At 44.3% G+C, this 16,302-nt stretch overlaps 1 protein-coding gene across 11 annotated transcripts in view; it reads left to right on the forward strand.

Moving 5' to 3' along the window:
* BAZ2A (bromodomain adjacent to zinc finger domain 2A) overlaps positions 1 to 16,302 on the forward strand; it is a 1,342,005-nt gene that overhangs the window by 581,843 nt on the left and 743,860 nt on the right. For all 11 annotated transcript variants that reach the window (XM_078689111.1, XM_078689116.1, XM_078689113.1 and 8 more), the window contains 2 exons: positions 11,574 to 11,828; positions 12,501 to 12,715. In XM_078689111.1, the coding sequence (XP_078545237.1) occupies positions 11,574 to 11,828; positions 12,501 to 12,715 (470 nt within the window). The remainder of the gene's footprint in view (positions 1 to 11,573; positions 11,829 to 12,500; positions 12,716 to 16,302) is intronic.

Below are 16,302 nucleotides of genomic sequence, written 5' to 3' on the forward strand. Positions count from 1 at the left end.
ACCTCTAAACATTTACATTCAATCGGACCATTTCCATATGGTCACACTTCAACAGGTCCTTCCACTACTGGTACTGAAACGACTTCCTTGCCACTCTAGATCTCAAGGACGCCTACTTCCATATTCCCATCCACGCAGCGCACAGAAAATATCTCAGATTCGTGCAAGACGGGCAGCACTACCAGTTCAAAGTGCTCCCCTTCGGAGACGCAACAGCGCCAAGGGTGTTTACCAAATGCCTAGCAGTAGTAGCAGCACACTTAAGAAGACAGCACATTCATGTCTTCCCATATCTAGACGACTGGCTCATAAAAGCCAGCTCATACAGCCAGTGTGTACAACACACTCACGCTATCATTCAACTGCTTCACGACTTGGGATTCACAGTAAATCACACCAGGTTGCATCTACAACCCTCACACCTGCAACAGTATCTCGGCGCTACAATAAACACCCAGCTAACACTAGCGTATCCCTCTCCAGCAAGGATAACAAGCGTACAAACTCTCCTAACAAAATTCAAGCCGCAACACTCGCTACCAGCTCGAGTGTTCATGCAGCTCATAGGAATGATGGGATCTTGCATATTCGTAGTTCCTCATGCAAGATTGCAAATGCGTCCACTTCAAGAGCGTCTAGCATGCCAATGGAACCAGGCTCAAGGTCAACTGACAGACCTATTGTTGGTAGACAGTCAGACTCATCGTTCTCTGCAATGGTGGAACACCAAAAACCTTTCCAAAGGGCGACCGTTTCTAGAGCCAGTTCCTCAAATAGTCTTAACGGCGGACTCATCGCTCTTCGGCTGGGGAACCCGCCTCCTGCATCACACCATGCAAGGCAGGTGGGCACCGCAACAAAAGCTACTCCACATCAACCACCTAGAGTTACTAGCGGTGTTTCTAGCCCTAAAAGCTTTTCAAACTCAAGTGTCCGGCAAAGCTGTCTTAGTCCGCACAGACAATATGACAGCTATGTACTACATAACAAACAAGGAGGGACACCCTCTCTGCAGCTCTCTGTTAGCACAGCAGATATGGAGATGGGCTATACCACTAAAGATCTTCCTATTAGCCCAACATGTCCCAGGAGTACAAAACACCATGGCAGATCTGCTAAGTCGACAAACTCAGCAAATCCACAAATGGGAACTTCATCCACAAGTTCTTCATCCGTTCTTTCAAATGTGGGGACAATCTCAAATAGACCTCTTTGCCACCCACGAAAACGCAAAATGTCCAAACTTTGCCGCCAGATAACCACACCCATTGTCCAAAGGCAATGCGATATGGATGAACTGGTCAAAACTATTTGGGTACGCTTTTCTTCCTCTCCCACTACTTCCATTAGTGGTACGTAAACTACAGCAGCATTCCCTAACGCTCATCCTAATCGCTCCAACTTGGGCCAGACAACCGTGGTACACCACGCTGTTGCAGATGTCTGTAGTACCACACCAAAAACGAAACCTATCTCCACGCCTATTAACGCAGAACCATGGAGAGATCAGACACCCGGACCCTGCTCAGCTCAACCTAGCGATCTGGCTCCTGAAGTCTTAGAGTTTAGTTACCTCAACTTTCCCCCAGAATGTATGAACGTTATCAAAGAAGCTAGACGCCCCACCACTAGAGCATGTTACGCTGCTAAGTGAAAAAGGTTGGTCATATACCGCCAGAACAACCAAATTAATCCTTTAGACGTGTCTATTCAACACATCATTGGATATTTGTTGCACCTTCAAAAGTGTAACTTAGCCTACACGTCTATCGGGTTACACCTTGCGGCCATTGCGGCATAATTGCAAAATAGACAACATCTATCTCTTTTTAGAGTGCCAGCTATTCAAGCTTTCATGGAAGGACTCAAAAGAATAATTCCTCCCAAAACACCACCTGCACCAGTGTGGAATCTAAATGTGGTTCTCACATGGTTAATGGGACCTCCCTTCGAACCATTACATAAAAGCGAAATGCAATTTCTAACCTGGAAAGTAGCTTTCCTAGTAGTCGTTACGTCTCTCAGAAGGGTTAGTGAACTACAAGCATTTACCACTCAGGAACCCTTTCTGCAAAGGCATCATAACAAAGTGGTTCTTCGTACTAATCCAAAATTCCAAAAGTCATTTCCCCTTTTCATCTAACTGTTGAGCTGCCAGTATTTTTCTTGCAGCCTGAAACAGTCGCAGAAAGAGCTCTACACACTTTAGATGTCAAGAGAGCTTTACTGTACTACATTGAAAGGACACAAACGTTTCGTAAGACAATACAACTTTTTGTGTCTTTCTCACCGCCACATAAAGGCAATCCCATTTCAAAGTCTGGGATCGCTAGGTGGGTTGTTAAATGTATACAAATATGTTATCAAAAAGCCAAACGCACATTAACAATCCCAACAAAAGCCCATTCTACCAGGAAGATAGGGGGCTTCAATGGCATTCTTAGGGAACATTCCCCTAGATGACATATGCAGAGCAGCCACATGGTCTACACCGCACACATTCACAAAGCATTATTGTGTAGATGTGCAAACTAAACAACAAGCAACTGAAGGCCAGGCTGTACTAAAAACTCTGTTTCAAACAACTGCAACGGATACTGGTGGTCGCCGATAGGTGTGGGAACTGCTATGTAATCTATCCATGGTTGTGCAATCTGCAGCTCATATGCCTCGAATGGAAAATGCAACTTACCAGTATGCATCTTTTCTTGGCATGTAGAGCGGCAGAGTTGCACACGCCCACCCGCCTCCCCGGCTACCTTTATCTGTTCCAGTATTATCTTAATTAGATACATATCACATGGATATCACTATCTCTTATACAGCTCCATCACTTCCCTAATGGCGAAAAACAATCTGGGGATGGAGCCGATGACCATGCTCAGTATCATCCAAAGGAGGAGTCACCTATCCCGTGACTTCCAAAGACTTTTCTATAGCAAAACAAACTGCAAACATCCGGGCCCAACACTAGGTGGCAATCTATGTATAGTGTGCAACTCTGCAGCTCTACATGCCAAGAACAGATGCATACTGGTAAGTAGCATTTTCCTTCTTAAGGGCATTACTCATCTATTTCCTCCTGTTCTTTACGTAAAGCCTCAGTGGGACTTGAAGTTAATGTTAACCTATCTTATGTGCGCTCCCTTTGAGCTGCTACATACCTGTCCTCTCAGACTCTTAACTCTTAAAACTGCTTGTCTGGTGGCCATCACCTCTGTACGCAGGGTGAATGAGCTACAAGCTCTGTCTTCCAAGCCTCCCTTTCTGGCTGTTCATCCGGACAAGGTCATCCTCCGAACTCGACCCTCCTTTCTTCCAAAGGTGGTCACTTCTTTTCATATTGGCCAAACCATCACTTTACCCACCTTCTTTCCGACTCCGCATCCTTCAAAAGAGGAAGAGCGACTCCACTGGATCCAAAACGTGTTCTCTCCTTCTGTTTGGATCGCACCATACAATTCTGGGTGGACGTCCAGCTCTTTGTTGGTTACATGGGCGCTAGGAAAGGTCGGCCATGCACAAATGGACCATCTCCTGGTGGGTTGTTCTGTGTATCAAAGCCTGTTACTCTTTGGCTAAGAAGGAGCCTCCAGTGGGGCTGCGTGCCCATTCTACCAGGGCGACGACCGCTACTACTGCTTTGAGATGGGGAGTCCCTCTACATGACATCTGTCAGGCAGCTATGTCGGCATCGCTGCACATGTTTACGAGACACTACTGCCTGGACAGCCAAGTCCGGAGAGACGGCTTCTTCCGCTGTTCTGTTCTCCAGTATTTTCTGGTGTGATATTGGTTTGCAGACCCACCTCTGGGGTTGGTATTGCTGGTTTTTCTATTCTAAGGTAAGGAATCTCTAACTGTTTCTTTCAGATGAACAAGTTACTTACTTCGGTAATGATATATCTGTAAGAAACATAGGTTAGTTATAGATTCCTCACCGCCCCACCCATCCTCTCAGTTCTGTGAACTGATTTCTAGGGTTCAGGACATCCTTTTAGGGCACTAATTTTGTGCACCAGTGGTCAGTGTCTTGCAAGGCTCTGCGTTCCTGTGATGGAAAGTCGTGTACAGAACTGACATCAGCGCTCGAGGACGGCGAAGTTACTTTTGCAACATCATCCCGGCGACCACGATGCCCACGACAGACGCGGAGTTGACCAACGCCACCTACCAACGTGCAGGGTTACTGCTGACTTTCCGGATCCAGTCTGACGCCTGCGGGATATTCTAAGGTAAGGATTCTATAACTAACCTATGTTTCTTACAGATATATTATTACCGAAGGTAAGTAACTTTTTCTTTAAGGAACTGCACCTCATATTTGGGAAGCCTGTTCCCTCGAGCACGCCTTCGTGCCCCTTAGGCTTGGGAGGCGCCCCTACAGGAACACATGCTGCCTCAGCGCCTGTCAGGGCCCAAGGATCCACAGATGGATCTGGATCTGTGCTGGTCGTGCCTCCTTGACCTTCCCCTACGCCGATCCAGAGGCCAACGCTCGCAGTGCAATCCTCATCCTTGACTCCGACACAGAGTCGAAGAGGCAATGTCGTCCAACATCGCCTCTGGCACCGACTTGAGCCATGCCTTCCAGGCCGGAGCCTGAGCCCTACCTATGGGCTAGGACTCAGGGAGGACTGGGGGGGGGGTTGATGGACCTTGAGGAATATCAAGTAGGAAAAGGAACTAAATAGCAAACTATTTATAGTTATACCGCCCTAATACTTAAACTCATAATGTCAAGCGACCTTGAATAAATATTGGCTGAGACAAAATGATGTATCAAAATCTGGAGACCATTTTATTTATAATTTTTTCTCCTTCTATATTTTTTCTCTTTTTTTGGACTATTTTTTGTAATTGAAAATATATTGTTTACATAGATTACATTCAATTGCATACATTACAAATATTCACATAACATAAATAGGGTAAATAAACAGTGCTGTACGATATATTCGGTTGATGGAAGTTTTGAAGAAGGCAATGCGGTGGAATTGAACTACGCACGTTTCGGCCAGTGGCCTTCGTCAGGTGACCGTCCTTCGCAAGTTAGAGACATGGCAATGTGCAAAAAAGGGGACCTAAATAAGAAACACATAAAATACATATATGAATATATTGGTCTCTATTGTACAAAAACTTCGTACATTTTAATAACTAAAGGGTCAGTAATAACATTACATTTCATAATATCTATAGCAGCAATAAACATTATAATTTTGTTTAATGTTTCCCTAGTTATTCACTATAGGGACTTCCAGTATCTACAACGTCAATTTGTAAATATAATCGTATCCTTGTGGATAACTGTCTCTTCTGTGTATATATGCAATTTAGTATGTAACACCAGATGTTATAGGCTGTGAGGTCACTGCTACACAATACATAGATTTCTTCACCCATATAATTTGCAACCTATTTCTATATATAGATAGAATAAGATCAGTGAGGGGTAGAAAAGAATAAGACATGAATGTACAAAGAAATTGCACTCTGTTGATTAGCCATTACTTACAGACGTGGTATCTAGTAGTACTTCACTCTAGTATTTTCAATAGTTATTATTCTTGGTGACAAAATTTCATTTGTGCTGTGAAAAAGACAGGAAGTGTTTTATTTTTAAGAATGATTGTTTTTTTGAGTTACAAAGAAGAGGTTTTTAAAATGAGATCAAAGTTGTACCTTGCGGGGATCTATTACAAGTCCCAGTTGTTAATATCTGCGTACTGAAGACGATTTTTTGTAAACCTTCAGGAGGGAGAACCGAGGATATATTCTAGATTACCTGCTGTATGTCGACCTAAGATAAAGAGCAGAATGGTGGGCACTTATAGCTGGAAATATACCAAACAGTCCACTTCGTTTAGTCTATATTAGCTCTAAACAGATTTCAGTTATTCCGTATGCGATGTAAACGCCTGTATTTTGCCTTTGATTTGTATGCAAATTTGGGGCCCATCAATAGCCTCCATTTTTACATATGTCCTAGAGTATGTATGCAATCACGGTTTTATTTATTCGAACCCTCTTGTTCAATTAGAGGACAGATGTAATCATGAATGTGATAATTTTAGTTTAAATCCTCAAAACACAGATGGAATAATACATTGTGTTCACTTATGCTGGAAGCATAAATATTCTTAATGCAACTTCGGTATGTTAATGAGTTCTTAATTCGAGGTTACGAATTGCAGATTCCTGAATGGGTGGTCATAGGTGGAACTAGACTGATTGCAATTATATACGGCTTTAACGCTAACTTCGGATGTAACAATATCGAAAAATTATCAGTAGTCGAAGATACGGACTGGAGTTTCCTAAGTATGTAACAACGCATAAAGCTAAAATGATTGCAGTTATATACGGCTATTAAGCTAGCTTCAGATGTAACAATATCGAAAGATTGTTGGGAATACCTGTCACAGTACCTTGATTTAGCTGCAGAGGACTCACTCGTTTATACCAACATTATTATTTCGTATTGCAAGCCAAAAACATCCACCAAATGGTTTATCGCTCTGACAGGAATATCAGCCTTATGAATGGTGTGAGGATCTGGGCAAAGCCAGTGGACTGGATACTTCTCCAGGTACTGGCATGCTTTCGCCCCCTACTGTGGCTACTGAGGAGGGAGCTTCCTACGCAATGGAGAGAGCAGCTGAAGTTCTGGACGTTATCTTGCCATTGGTGACAGTCAAGACCAATGTCTTCATGGAAGTGCTTCAGCCGGGAGTGTCCCAATCAGAACCACTTCTCCCTTTCAATGATGTGCTACAGTAACAAATGATGGCTGTATTGCTGATTAAATCAAACATTCACCCCCAGTCAAGAGATCTGGGTTAAATCCATTGTTCTTTTTCTCACTACTCCACCCCTGTTTGGACCCAGCTGTATGCAAATACGTCTTGACCCTGCTCCATAAATTGTTCTTTTCGCATTTTCTCATCTGAGTGGGATGGTTATGTCCAGACTTGGGTCCCATGCCATTATAGTCAAGCTAGCCTGGCTGATGAGGGGTGAAACCCCGTAACCGGTCCCAGGATGCTTGTTATCAGTCCAGGAAGGGCCTAGCAGTTCGGGTTGAACTGTTCCCATGGTTAGCAGGGTCAAGACTGATTTGCAAATGGCTGGGTTAAAACTGGAATGGCATGGGGAGCAAATAAAATAATGGATTTAGGCCCAGATCACCGTACTGGGGTGAATGTTTGAATATTCTGTCCATCAATTGTTCTTTTTGCATTTTTCTCCCTTTCAATGAGACACTTACTGACATCCCGCTTGGGAATTGGTCCAAGCCCAACACAGGCTCTCCTGTGAACAGGACAATTGCCTACCACTACCACCCCCTCCAGGAACCTACATTTCTTCACCCAACACCTTACCCTGGAAAGCTATGTTGTCCAAGCTTCAAGTTCCATGTAAATCCTGGCCAAAGACAGGGAATGCAAGAGGCTGGAAAATCTTAGGAAGAAGTTGTGTACTTCCAACAGCCTGGTACTGCGGTCTGTGAAAACCGTATTCCTTTTGGGCTGCTATTCCCACGTCCTGTGGGATATGGTTGCACATGTGCTGCCAACGGACCTGGCGGAGGTCCGGGCTATGCTTTCTTAGGCTCTTGGCGATGGAAGGGATGTAGCTAAGTTCACCATTCGCTGTGGAGTAGACACCACCGACTCACTAGGCAGAGCGTTTTTCGTCACCAGTGGCCCTGCGACGCCATGCTTGGCAGAGGGCGACCGTCTTTTCTGGGGATGTCCATTCCTCACTCATGGACATGCCCTTTGATGGCTTCCCTTTCTTCGGAGACGAGGCGTATTGGGTGCTAGGGCGCTTTAAAGATAGCACAGCTTACGGCCAGGTCCTTGGACTTTCCTAATACTCCTTTTCAACCTTAATCCGCCTTTCGCTCCTTTCGTGGCAACATAAGGGGCTTACAACTCTATCTTTACCCGCCCAGCCACTGAGGCACGCAAGCTTTCCAGCCTCTGCGTTTCTGCGTAGCAGCTCTTACAGGTGCCGTGGGTCAGGTGGCCAGCTGTTGGTTCAGTCCACCACCACCCCACCCACCCCCAGCAGCCGCACCTACCGACCCTCCTAGTCTGCCCGTTTACCATCATGGGCACCCAGTGGGTGGCAGGATTCATCATCACCTACCTCACTGGCAGTTCATATATTCGGACTGGTGGGTTTTGCAGAATGTCCGAAGGGGCTACTCTCTTCCCTTCAAGACTACCCCTCAGTTCAGCTACCTACTTACGACAGGCTGACTGAGGACCACCTATTGCCTCTCTGCTAGGAAGTGTTGACTCTTTTGGCCAAAGGAGCTATAGAGAGAGTGCTGTTGCAAAAAGTAGTTTGTGGTTGCTATTCCAGCTACTTTCCAGTGCCCAAGAAGGAATGAGACCTTAGTCCTATCCTTGACCTGCGCTCTCCCAGTTTCTTTCTCAAGAAGGAGAAATTCAAAATGCTCACTCTTGCTTAGGTCCTGTCTGCTCTGGACCCGGGAGAGTGGATGGTAGCGTTGGACTTGCAGGACACATACTCCCATATTCCCGTCCTGCCTGCCTATAGGCGTTACCTATGGTTTACGCTGGGCCACATGCATTTTCAGTTCAATGTGTTGCCTTTTGTCCACACCAGCGCCTCTGGAGTGTTCACCAAGGTGGCGGTTGCAGCTCATCTGCGGAGATCTGGGGTGCCAATCTTTCCCCTATGTCGAAGACATGGTCATCCCAGGCTGTATTCTCCCACCTCCAGTCTATGACAGACCACCTGCATTTACTGGGGTTCACTGTCACCATGCCAAAATCACACATGACTCCCTCTGAGATGCTCCCTTTCACCTGAGCTGTTCTGGGCAGGGTGCAGTTTTGGGCCTTTCCACCCAAATGGTGAGTCCAGGATATTTAACCTATGATACTGATGTTTCAGCCTCTATCCTGGATTTCGGTGAGACTGACTCTATTGCTGCTGGGACTCATGTCCTCCTGCATCTTGCTTGTGACACATGCCCATCGGCATATGCTGGCTCTTCAGTGGGACCTGAAGTTACAGTGGATGCAGCATCAAGAAAATCTCTCTGACATGGTCCAGGCCCATATGAGGTAATTGCAGAGGTCCTGAAGTGATGGCTGAATAACTGCGATTAGGTCAACGGCAGATCCCTCTCCCTCCCTAACCAGATCTAACAGTAGTGACAAATGTGTCACTCCTGGGGTGGGGCGGCCATTTGGAAGAGGTGGAGATCAGATGACTCCACATCAACCTGTTTGCATTGAAAGCCTTTCTATCCTCCATCCTGGGAAGGTTAGTGAAAGTGTTTACAGATAACGCTGCCACCATGTGGTACTGCAACAAGCAGGGCGGGATGGGGTCATGGACCCTTTGTCAAGAGGTCCTGCGTCTCTGGACATGGCTGGAACAGCAGGGCATATCCCTGGTGGTTCTACATCTGGCAGATTCTCCAAACGCCAGAGCGGATCACAAATAGGATCCCAATCTGGAGGTCGTACAAGGTCTCTTTCAGGAGTGTTGAAAGCATTGATTAGATCTGTTCGCCACCAACGAGAACATGCAGTGTCAGCAGTTCTGTGCAGTGGACTTCCAAGGCGGCTCTCGCTCTGAGATACAACTCAAGTGGAGGTCCAGCCTCCTGTACGCCTCCCCCCCTTACCACTCCTGCCCAGAGTTGTCAAAAAGATCAGAAACGACCGGGGCCCAAGTCATCCTTGTGGTGTTGGATTGTACAAGGAGAGTCTGGTATCCTGAGCTTTTAAGGACGGCCACCGTTCCTCTTCTTATTTCGCAGCAGCAGGGGAGGGTTCGCCAACCAAACCTTTCCACGGTCTGCCTTATTGACCCTTTGCCCAAATTCTGTAATGTTATGTTGGCAACCACACATCCCTCCACCAAGATAGTTTACGCCTGCCGTTGGGCAAAATTTGGGGCATAGTGTACAGAAAGGCACATTGATCCACTTTCGGCCCCCCTTTCTCAGGTTGTCCTGTTCGTTCTTTCCTTTTCCCCGAAGGGCTCTTCTCTCAGCACTGTGTAAGGATAGGTTTCTGCTATCTCTACTTTTCTTCGGTTGCCTGATGAACCTTCCCTTTTCAAATTCCGTATTGTACATAGGTTTTAGAAAGGTTTGCAACATATGTTTCCTCCCATTTCTTTAGTTATGCCCCAGTGGAACCCTAATCTTAACCTCACTTTCCTTATGTGTGCTCCCTTTGAACCTCTGCACAATTGTCCCCTCAAGCTCCTTACCATGAAGACAGCCTTTCTCGTGGCAGATAACATCGGCCCTGGGGAATTTGTGACATTCAGGCTTCCTTCCTTCTGAAAGTGGTCACTCCATTTCACGTAGGCCAAACCATCACTCTGCCTACTTTTTATGCTCTGCTTCATCCCTCCAAGGAAGAGGAGTGATTTTACCGTGTGGACCCTAAAGATGCGATGTCGTTCTACCCTGCATGCACGAAAAAGTTCCAGGTGGATGAGCAACTCTGCATTGAGTATGTCTGAGTAAAGAAAGGACAGGCTGTGGAGTAGCAGACCATCTTTCAATGGATCGTGCTCTGTATAAAAATCTGCTACCCATTGGTTAAAAAGCTAACCCCTTAGGGTTTGCGTACTCATTTCACCAGAGCTAAAGCTGCCACCACTGCCTTAGCATGCCTAGTTCCGGGCCTGAACACCTGCCAGGTGGCAGCATGGGCTTCCTTTTACACATTTACCAAACACTGCTGCCCGGCCGTCATGTCCTTAGGGATGGGCATTCTCCCTGTTTGGTCCTGCAGGAATTCCTCATGAGGTATTGCTTGGGTATCTAGTCTGTCTGATGAACAAGTTGATTACCTTCAGTAATGCCTTATCAAATAGAGGCTATCTAGTTGCAGATTCCTTAACGACTCACCCATCCTCCCCACTCTGCGAACTGATTTCTAGAGACCGGGCTTTCACTTTTCAGGGCCCTAGTTTTCACACCAGTAATCAGCGTACTTCGTGGCTTTGGACTTCTGGTGTTGAAAGTCCTAAAAATTAACTGACATCAGCGTGCCTGGGTTGCGCATATATAGGCACCGCACACATCACTTCTGGCTCCACTGATGCCACGCCCTCAGAGCTAAATAATGCCACCTACCTGCAAGCAGGGGTATTGTTTAACAAAAAATTTCCAGATCCGGTCTGGCACTTGGGTATAATTCTAAGGTAAGGAATTGGTGGCTAGAGAGAGTCTCTATTAGATAAGGTGTTACCAAAGGTAAGTAACTGGTTTGCTAAGATGGGTGTGGAGTATAATGTTTACTACCCTTTCTTGCCCTACTTTTAGAGACCATTTTTTACACTAGGTTCTAGGTAGATTGTAATCCTTAGTTGCACAATAAATTACATTTTGGGAATTGTGTTGATCTTGTACTAATCCTGTTAATTTTAATATCCCAAAGAAGTATCTAAAGAAAGCCCTTCACCTCCCAACAAATACTCCTGCCGTTGGCACATAGCATTCTGCAATTGTGTGTCTACGTTTTTATGTTCTTGTGCCACTAAAACACTTTTCTCTCTTTCAGCCTTTGCCGGAGTTTGCTCAAATTCCTGGCCTCTTTCTGCCCAGCTGTGCCTTTTCAAACTGCTTGGCTGTAGTAGAGTTTCTGCACAGCTACGGGAAGGTGCTTGGCTTTGATATCGCCAAGGAGGTTCCAAGTCTCTGCACCCTCCAGGAGGGCCTCTTTAATACAGGAGACAGCCTGTGTGAAGTAATGGACTTGCTGATCCGCCTTCTGAGACTGGTGTTGCGAGATCCAGGGCTACCGTCCTATGCCCAGGTGTGTAATTAAAAGTTTATATTAGCAAACACTTGACTGCTGTATTGGATCTGGGAGCCGTCAGAATGTACATATATGACCTTTAGGGCTACACTCGGTGAAAGGGACATGTGTCTGGTGTCCGTCCATATGGGGCTTTTGAGGCTGTAAACACTGAGTAGAGTTCAGTGTTTGATCCTGCTTCACTACTCCATTGGTGGACCCACATGCATAATACTGGACAGCTTGATTGTTGCAAATATTGAAGCCTTGAAGATTAAATTTTGGAGAAAGCTAGACCTGGTGTTTGTGTGGATCGGGATCTTGAGAATGGGGTATAGGCATGCACTCAAGTTTGTGCGTGTGACAGTGGTGACTGTAAGGTTGGAATAGTAAGGAAAGGTCAGTTTTGTGTCATCTAGTGTGAGGACCCTGGTACTGTGACTGTGGGAGTGCTAATTTGGGGGCTTATGCGTGTAACCTATGTGGATGCAGTACTGAATAACTGTGCGCCTTTGTGTCAGTGAGTGTATTATCCATGATGTTTTTTCAGAGCTTTTGAATATGAAGTTCATCAGATACTAGGACCAGCTTTTGGTGTTCTGGCCTAATGCCTCCTAATAAGTTAATACTTGGGGAATGAGAGGACAGGTTGGTTACCAGACCGCATTACTAGTTCTTTATGTCTTGCAGTCTCTTAAGGTCCTCGGGGAGAAGATTTCGGAGCTTGAGCTAAATCGGGACACTGTATCAGAAGTGCTCCGTATCTTCATGGAGATTTATGGGGCAGACCTGGAGATATGTGACAGTCTGCGATCAAAGCCCTTCCAGGCCCACCCACCAGAGACCAAAGCTGCTATCCTGGCCTTTCTGGTGAACGAACTAAATGGCAGTGCCACAATCATAGGGTATGTCATAGCCTTCTCTTTCAGTCTTTGCTCTGAAACCGGAGTTTCTCATGCACTCACTAATTGCTTGTTTATTATCGTAAATATTACATCACTGGTGAATTTACTGTAAAGATTTTTTTTGTGTGGAAACTTGAACTGCTACTTATCATGCTGTAAATATTTGGGTATGGTGTAGTTAAGGTTCATTTGCACCTCCAGTGTTCATGATGTACCTGTTTTATCTGATGGTAGCTTGCAGTGCTGCTGCTATTGCTGCAGTGTTATGCTTGCCTTGTTAAGAACCATTTCTGTCATTTTCTGACAAATAGGACAGTCTTTGACACACTGAGAACTGGGTAAACAGAGCACAAATGTCATGGGGGGCAGAAGAAGCCTTTTTCCTCACATAGGAGGGATGCTTTAACAAAAAGGGAAGGCATATTGAAGAAAACTAATCCCTGAAAATATCACTCAGGGAAATTGTTGTAGTTTTTATTAGATATTGAGTAAAGGTGGAACAAAATAGATTTCTGAGGAAAAATCTCAGAAAAAGGAAGGTTGAAAGAATCCTGAAGAGTCCTGACATCCAGTCAGCACGAGTCAGAAAAAAGATCTAAGGCTATTAGGCAAAATGCACTTCTTAAAGTTATGTTAAGAATGTTCCATAGGTCTACTCTAAATGCTGCAATGTGGTTTGGGTTTAATGACAGTGCTGTAGTTTTCTACAGTTAAAGCTGCTCCAATTTCAGAAGGATATATATATATATATATATATATATATATATATATATATATATATATATATATATATATCCAACAACGTCTCTTTCCAAGGAAAAAACGAAATGAGCCGCAACTCACAGCCACTATTATCTTCAAGACAAATGGTTTAATTTTCTTTTTTCAAGCACAGATTTAACCAACGCGTTTCGGTAGCTCCGTCTACCTTGCTCACGGTTGATTACCCCTCAAGTTACACATTATTTAAAACACCCAGACTACCCAGAAAGTATGTGATTTCCATACTTCCCGTTTGTTTTAATGCTGGGAATTATGGACTCTGTAGTTTTCATTAGTAAATCATTCCCATCATGATTAGTTATCTGTATTTCTAGACACCCTGTCTATTTTATCATACCGTTTACGCTGCGCAATCAATTTGTACACTATTAGATACTGCCCTCCAGTGGGCAACGCACAGCATGTTATTTAAAGTCAATAATGCCCTCCAGTGGGCTTTGTTAGAAAGGGGGGTGGGGTATGGGTGTGGGGAGAGACAGTTGGGTTAGAGAAGTTAGAAACAAATTCTAATTTACAAATGGATGTACAGTTCCTCCGACTGATTCAAGCCTAAGGGTGTCATGGTTCGAAAATTCAGAATATGCCGTGACTCTTTTTGCCTCAAAAGTTTTTCCCGGTGGCCACCCCGGTCGGAAAGGGACATTGTTTCTATTCCCCAAAACTTTAAAAGTTTCCAATTTCCATCGTGATGGCTCTCCATATGTTTGGCTACCGCGTTATTTCTGTCCTTGTTGACTGTAGTGCGGACATGTTGCAGGATTCGTATTTTCAATTTACATACGGTGCTCCCTATGTACTTTAACTTACATGGGCACTCTATCATGTAGATTGTGTACTGACTTTTGCATGTTATTAGTTCGTTTATTTTCCAGATTTTTTTATTTGCCATGATTAGTTCTTTTGTGGGTTTGGCAATCTCACACACCTTACAGTTATAGCATTTGACGAATGCCTTAGTTTTTAGCCATATGTTCTTTGATCTCTTCCTTTGAAAATGGCTATGGACTAGCTGGTCTTTTAACTTTGTTGCTCTTCTGTAGGTTATAATTGGGTGAGCCCCCATCCTTTGTCCCACAGTAGGATCTAGTTGCAGTATCTTCCAATTCTTCTTTAAAATCTGAAAGATTTTTTTAGATTCTTGAGTGTAATCCAAAATGAGTCTTATTGGTTCTTCTTCCGGTTTCTTTTCATTGTCTATTGATTTGAGGCAATCCAATCTTGGTTTTGCATTAGCTTTTTCCCAACATTTGTTGATCAGTTGTTTTCCATATTTTCTGTTTTGAAAACGTTTAATAGTACCCGCACTGTGTTTTTTCCACTCTGGTTCTTCACTACAGATCCGTCTTAGGCGGAGAAATTCCCCGTAGGGAATACTGGAGATCAATGAAGGTTGATGGAAGCTTGTTGCTTCTAGGGTTGCATTGGTTGCTGTGATTTTACGGTGTAGAGTTGTTTCCATCCGATTATTTCTCACGTACACCTCCGTGTCCATAAATAACACTTTGGTTTTACTTAATTCGTAGGTGAATTCAGACACGGTGTGCTTGCGTTTAGGATGTCAAAGTACTGTCGGAACTCGGCTTCACTCCCACTCCAAATGATGAATAAATCATCAATGAACCTTTTCCAGGTCACTATATGTTGGGTGAAGTGTCTGTTTTGACTGTTCCATGCCACTTCTTCCTCCCACCAGCCCATTGCTATGCACGCATAACTTGGGCTGAAGGAAAAGCCCATTGCCGCTCCATTACGTTGGCGGTACAATTGGTCTCCAAATAGGAAGATGTTGTTTGACAAACACAGGGAAATCATGTCCATTATCATGTCATTGTGTTCTTTGTAGTGGATATTACGATATTGCAGGTAATGTTGGCATTCTTTCAAGCCTAAATCATTGTTGATGTTAGTATAAAGGGCGATGACGTCCATTGTTATCATCAGATATTCGTTTTGCCAAGTCAATTTTTGTATGGTACATAAAAAGTCAGTCGTATCTTTGATGTATGATCTCAGTTTTTGGACATAAGGATTTAGATAGTAATCAATAAAGTTTGCCATTGGTTCTAGTATTGAGCCCTTTGCTGACACTATCGGTCTCCCTGGTGGTCTTTTAGGATCCTTATGTATCTTTGGTAAAAAAATACATTGTTGCCATTCGAGGAAAATCCACCACCAAGTATTTCTTTTCATCCAAATAGATTAATTTCCTGGTTTCCCAAATGTCAAGTTTTTGATCAATTGCTCTTTTAATCTTATCCATTGGGTTTGTCTGAAGTTGTTCGTAAAACAGAGGGTTGGTTAATTGGTTCATTGCTTCCGTGATATATGCGTTTCTGTCCCATAATACCACGTTTCCCCCTTTGTCCGCCATTTTGATTTCGATCTCTTTGTCGTTAATCAGACATGTAAGAGCTTCCCTTTCTTGTGAAGTTAAGTTGTCTTTGCCCTTAGTTTTGGTGATGTTCTACAAATCATGTGTTACCGCCTCTTGAAAAATGTCAATTTTATTGCCTGGGGGTAATTGTGGATAGAACTTTGATTTTGCCTTTTTCGTACTGGTTCCCGCCCCCATTTGTTGTATTGCGGGTTCCCGCTGGATTTCCTCACCCTCTTCTGAATTTAGGTTTAGTAATGTCAAGTAGCTTTCCGCTTCTTTAACCTTTAATGTGGAAGTTGGTTTTGGAGAATCTTGGGATAGCTTAGGTTTGTTTTTCCTGTCCATGAAGTATTTTGCCAATTTGATTTTCCGTATGTACAGATAAAAATCGATTCTGGTCTGTGTCAGATCCATTCTTTTCGTTGGG

The sequence above is a fragment of the Lissotriton helveticus genome, chromosome 1_1 (assembly GCF_964261635.1).
Source record: "Lissotriton helveticus chromosome 1_1, aLisHel1.1, whole genome shotgun sequence".
Lineage (NCBI taxonomy): Eukaryota > Metazoa > Chordata > Amphibia > Caudata > Salamandridae > Lissotriton > Lissotriton helveticus.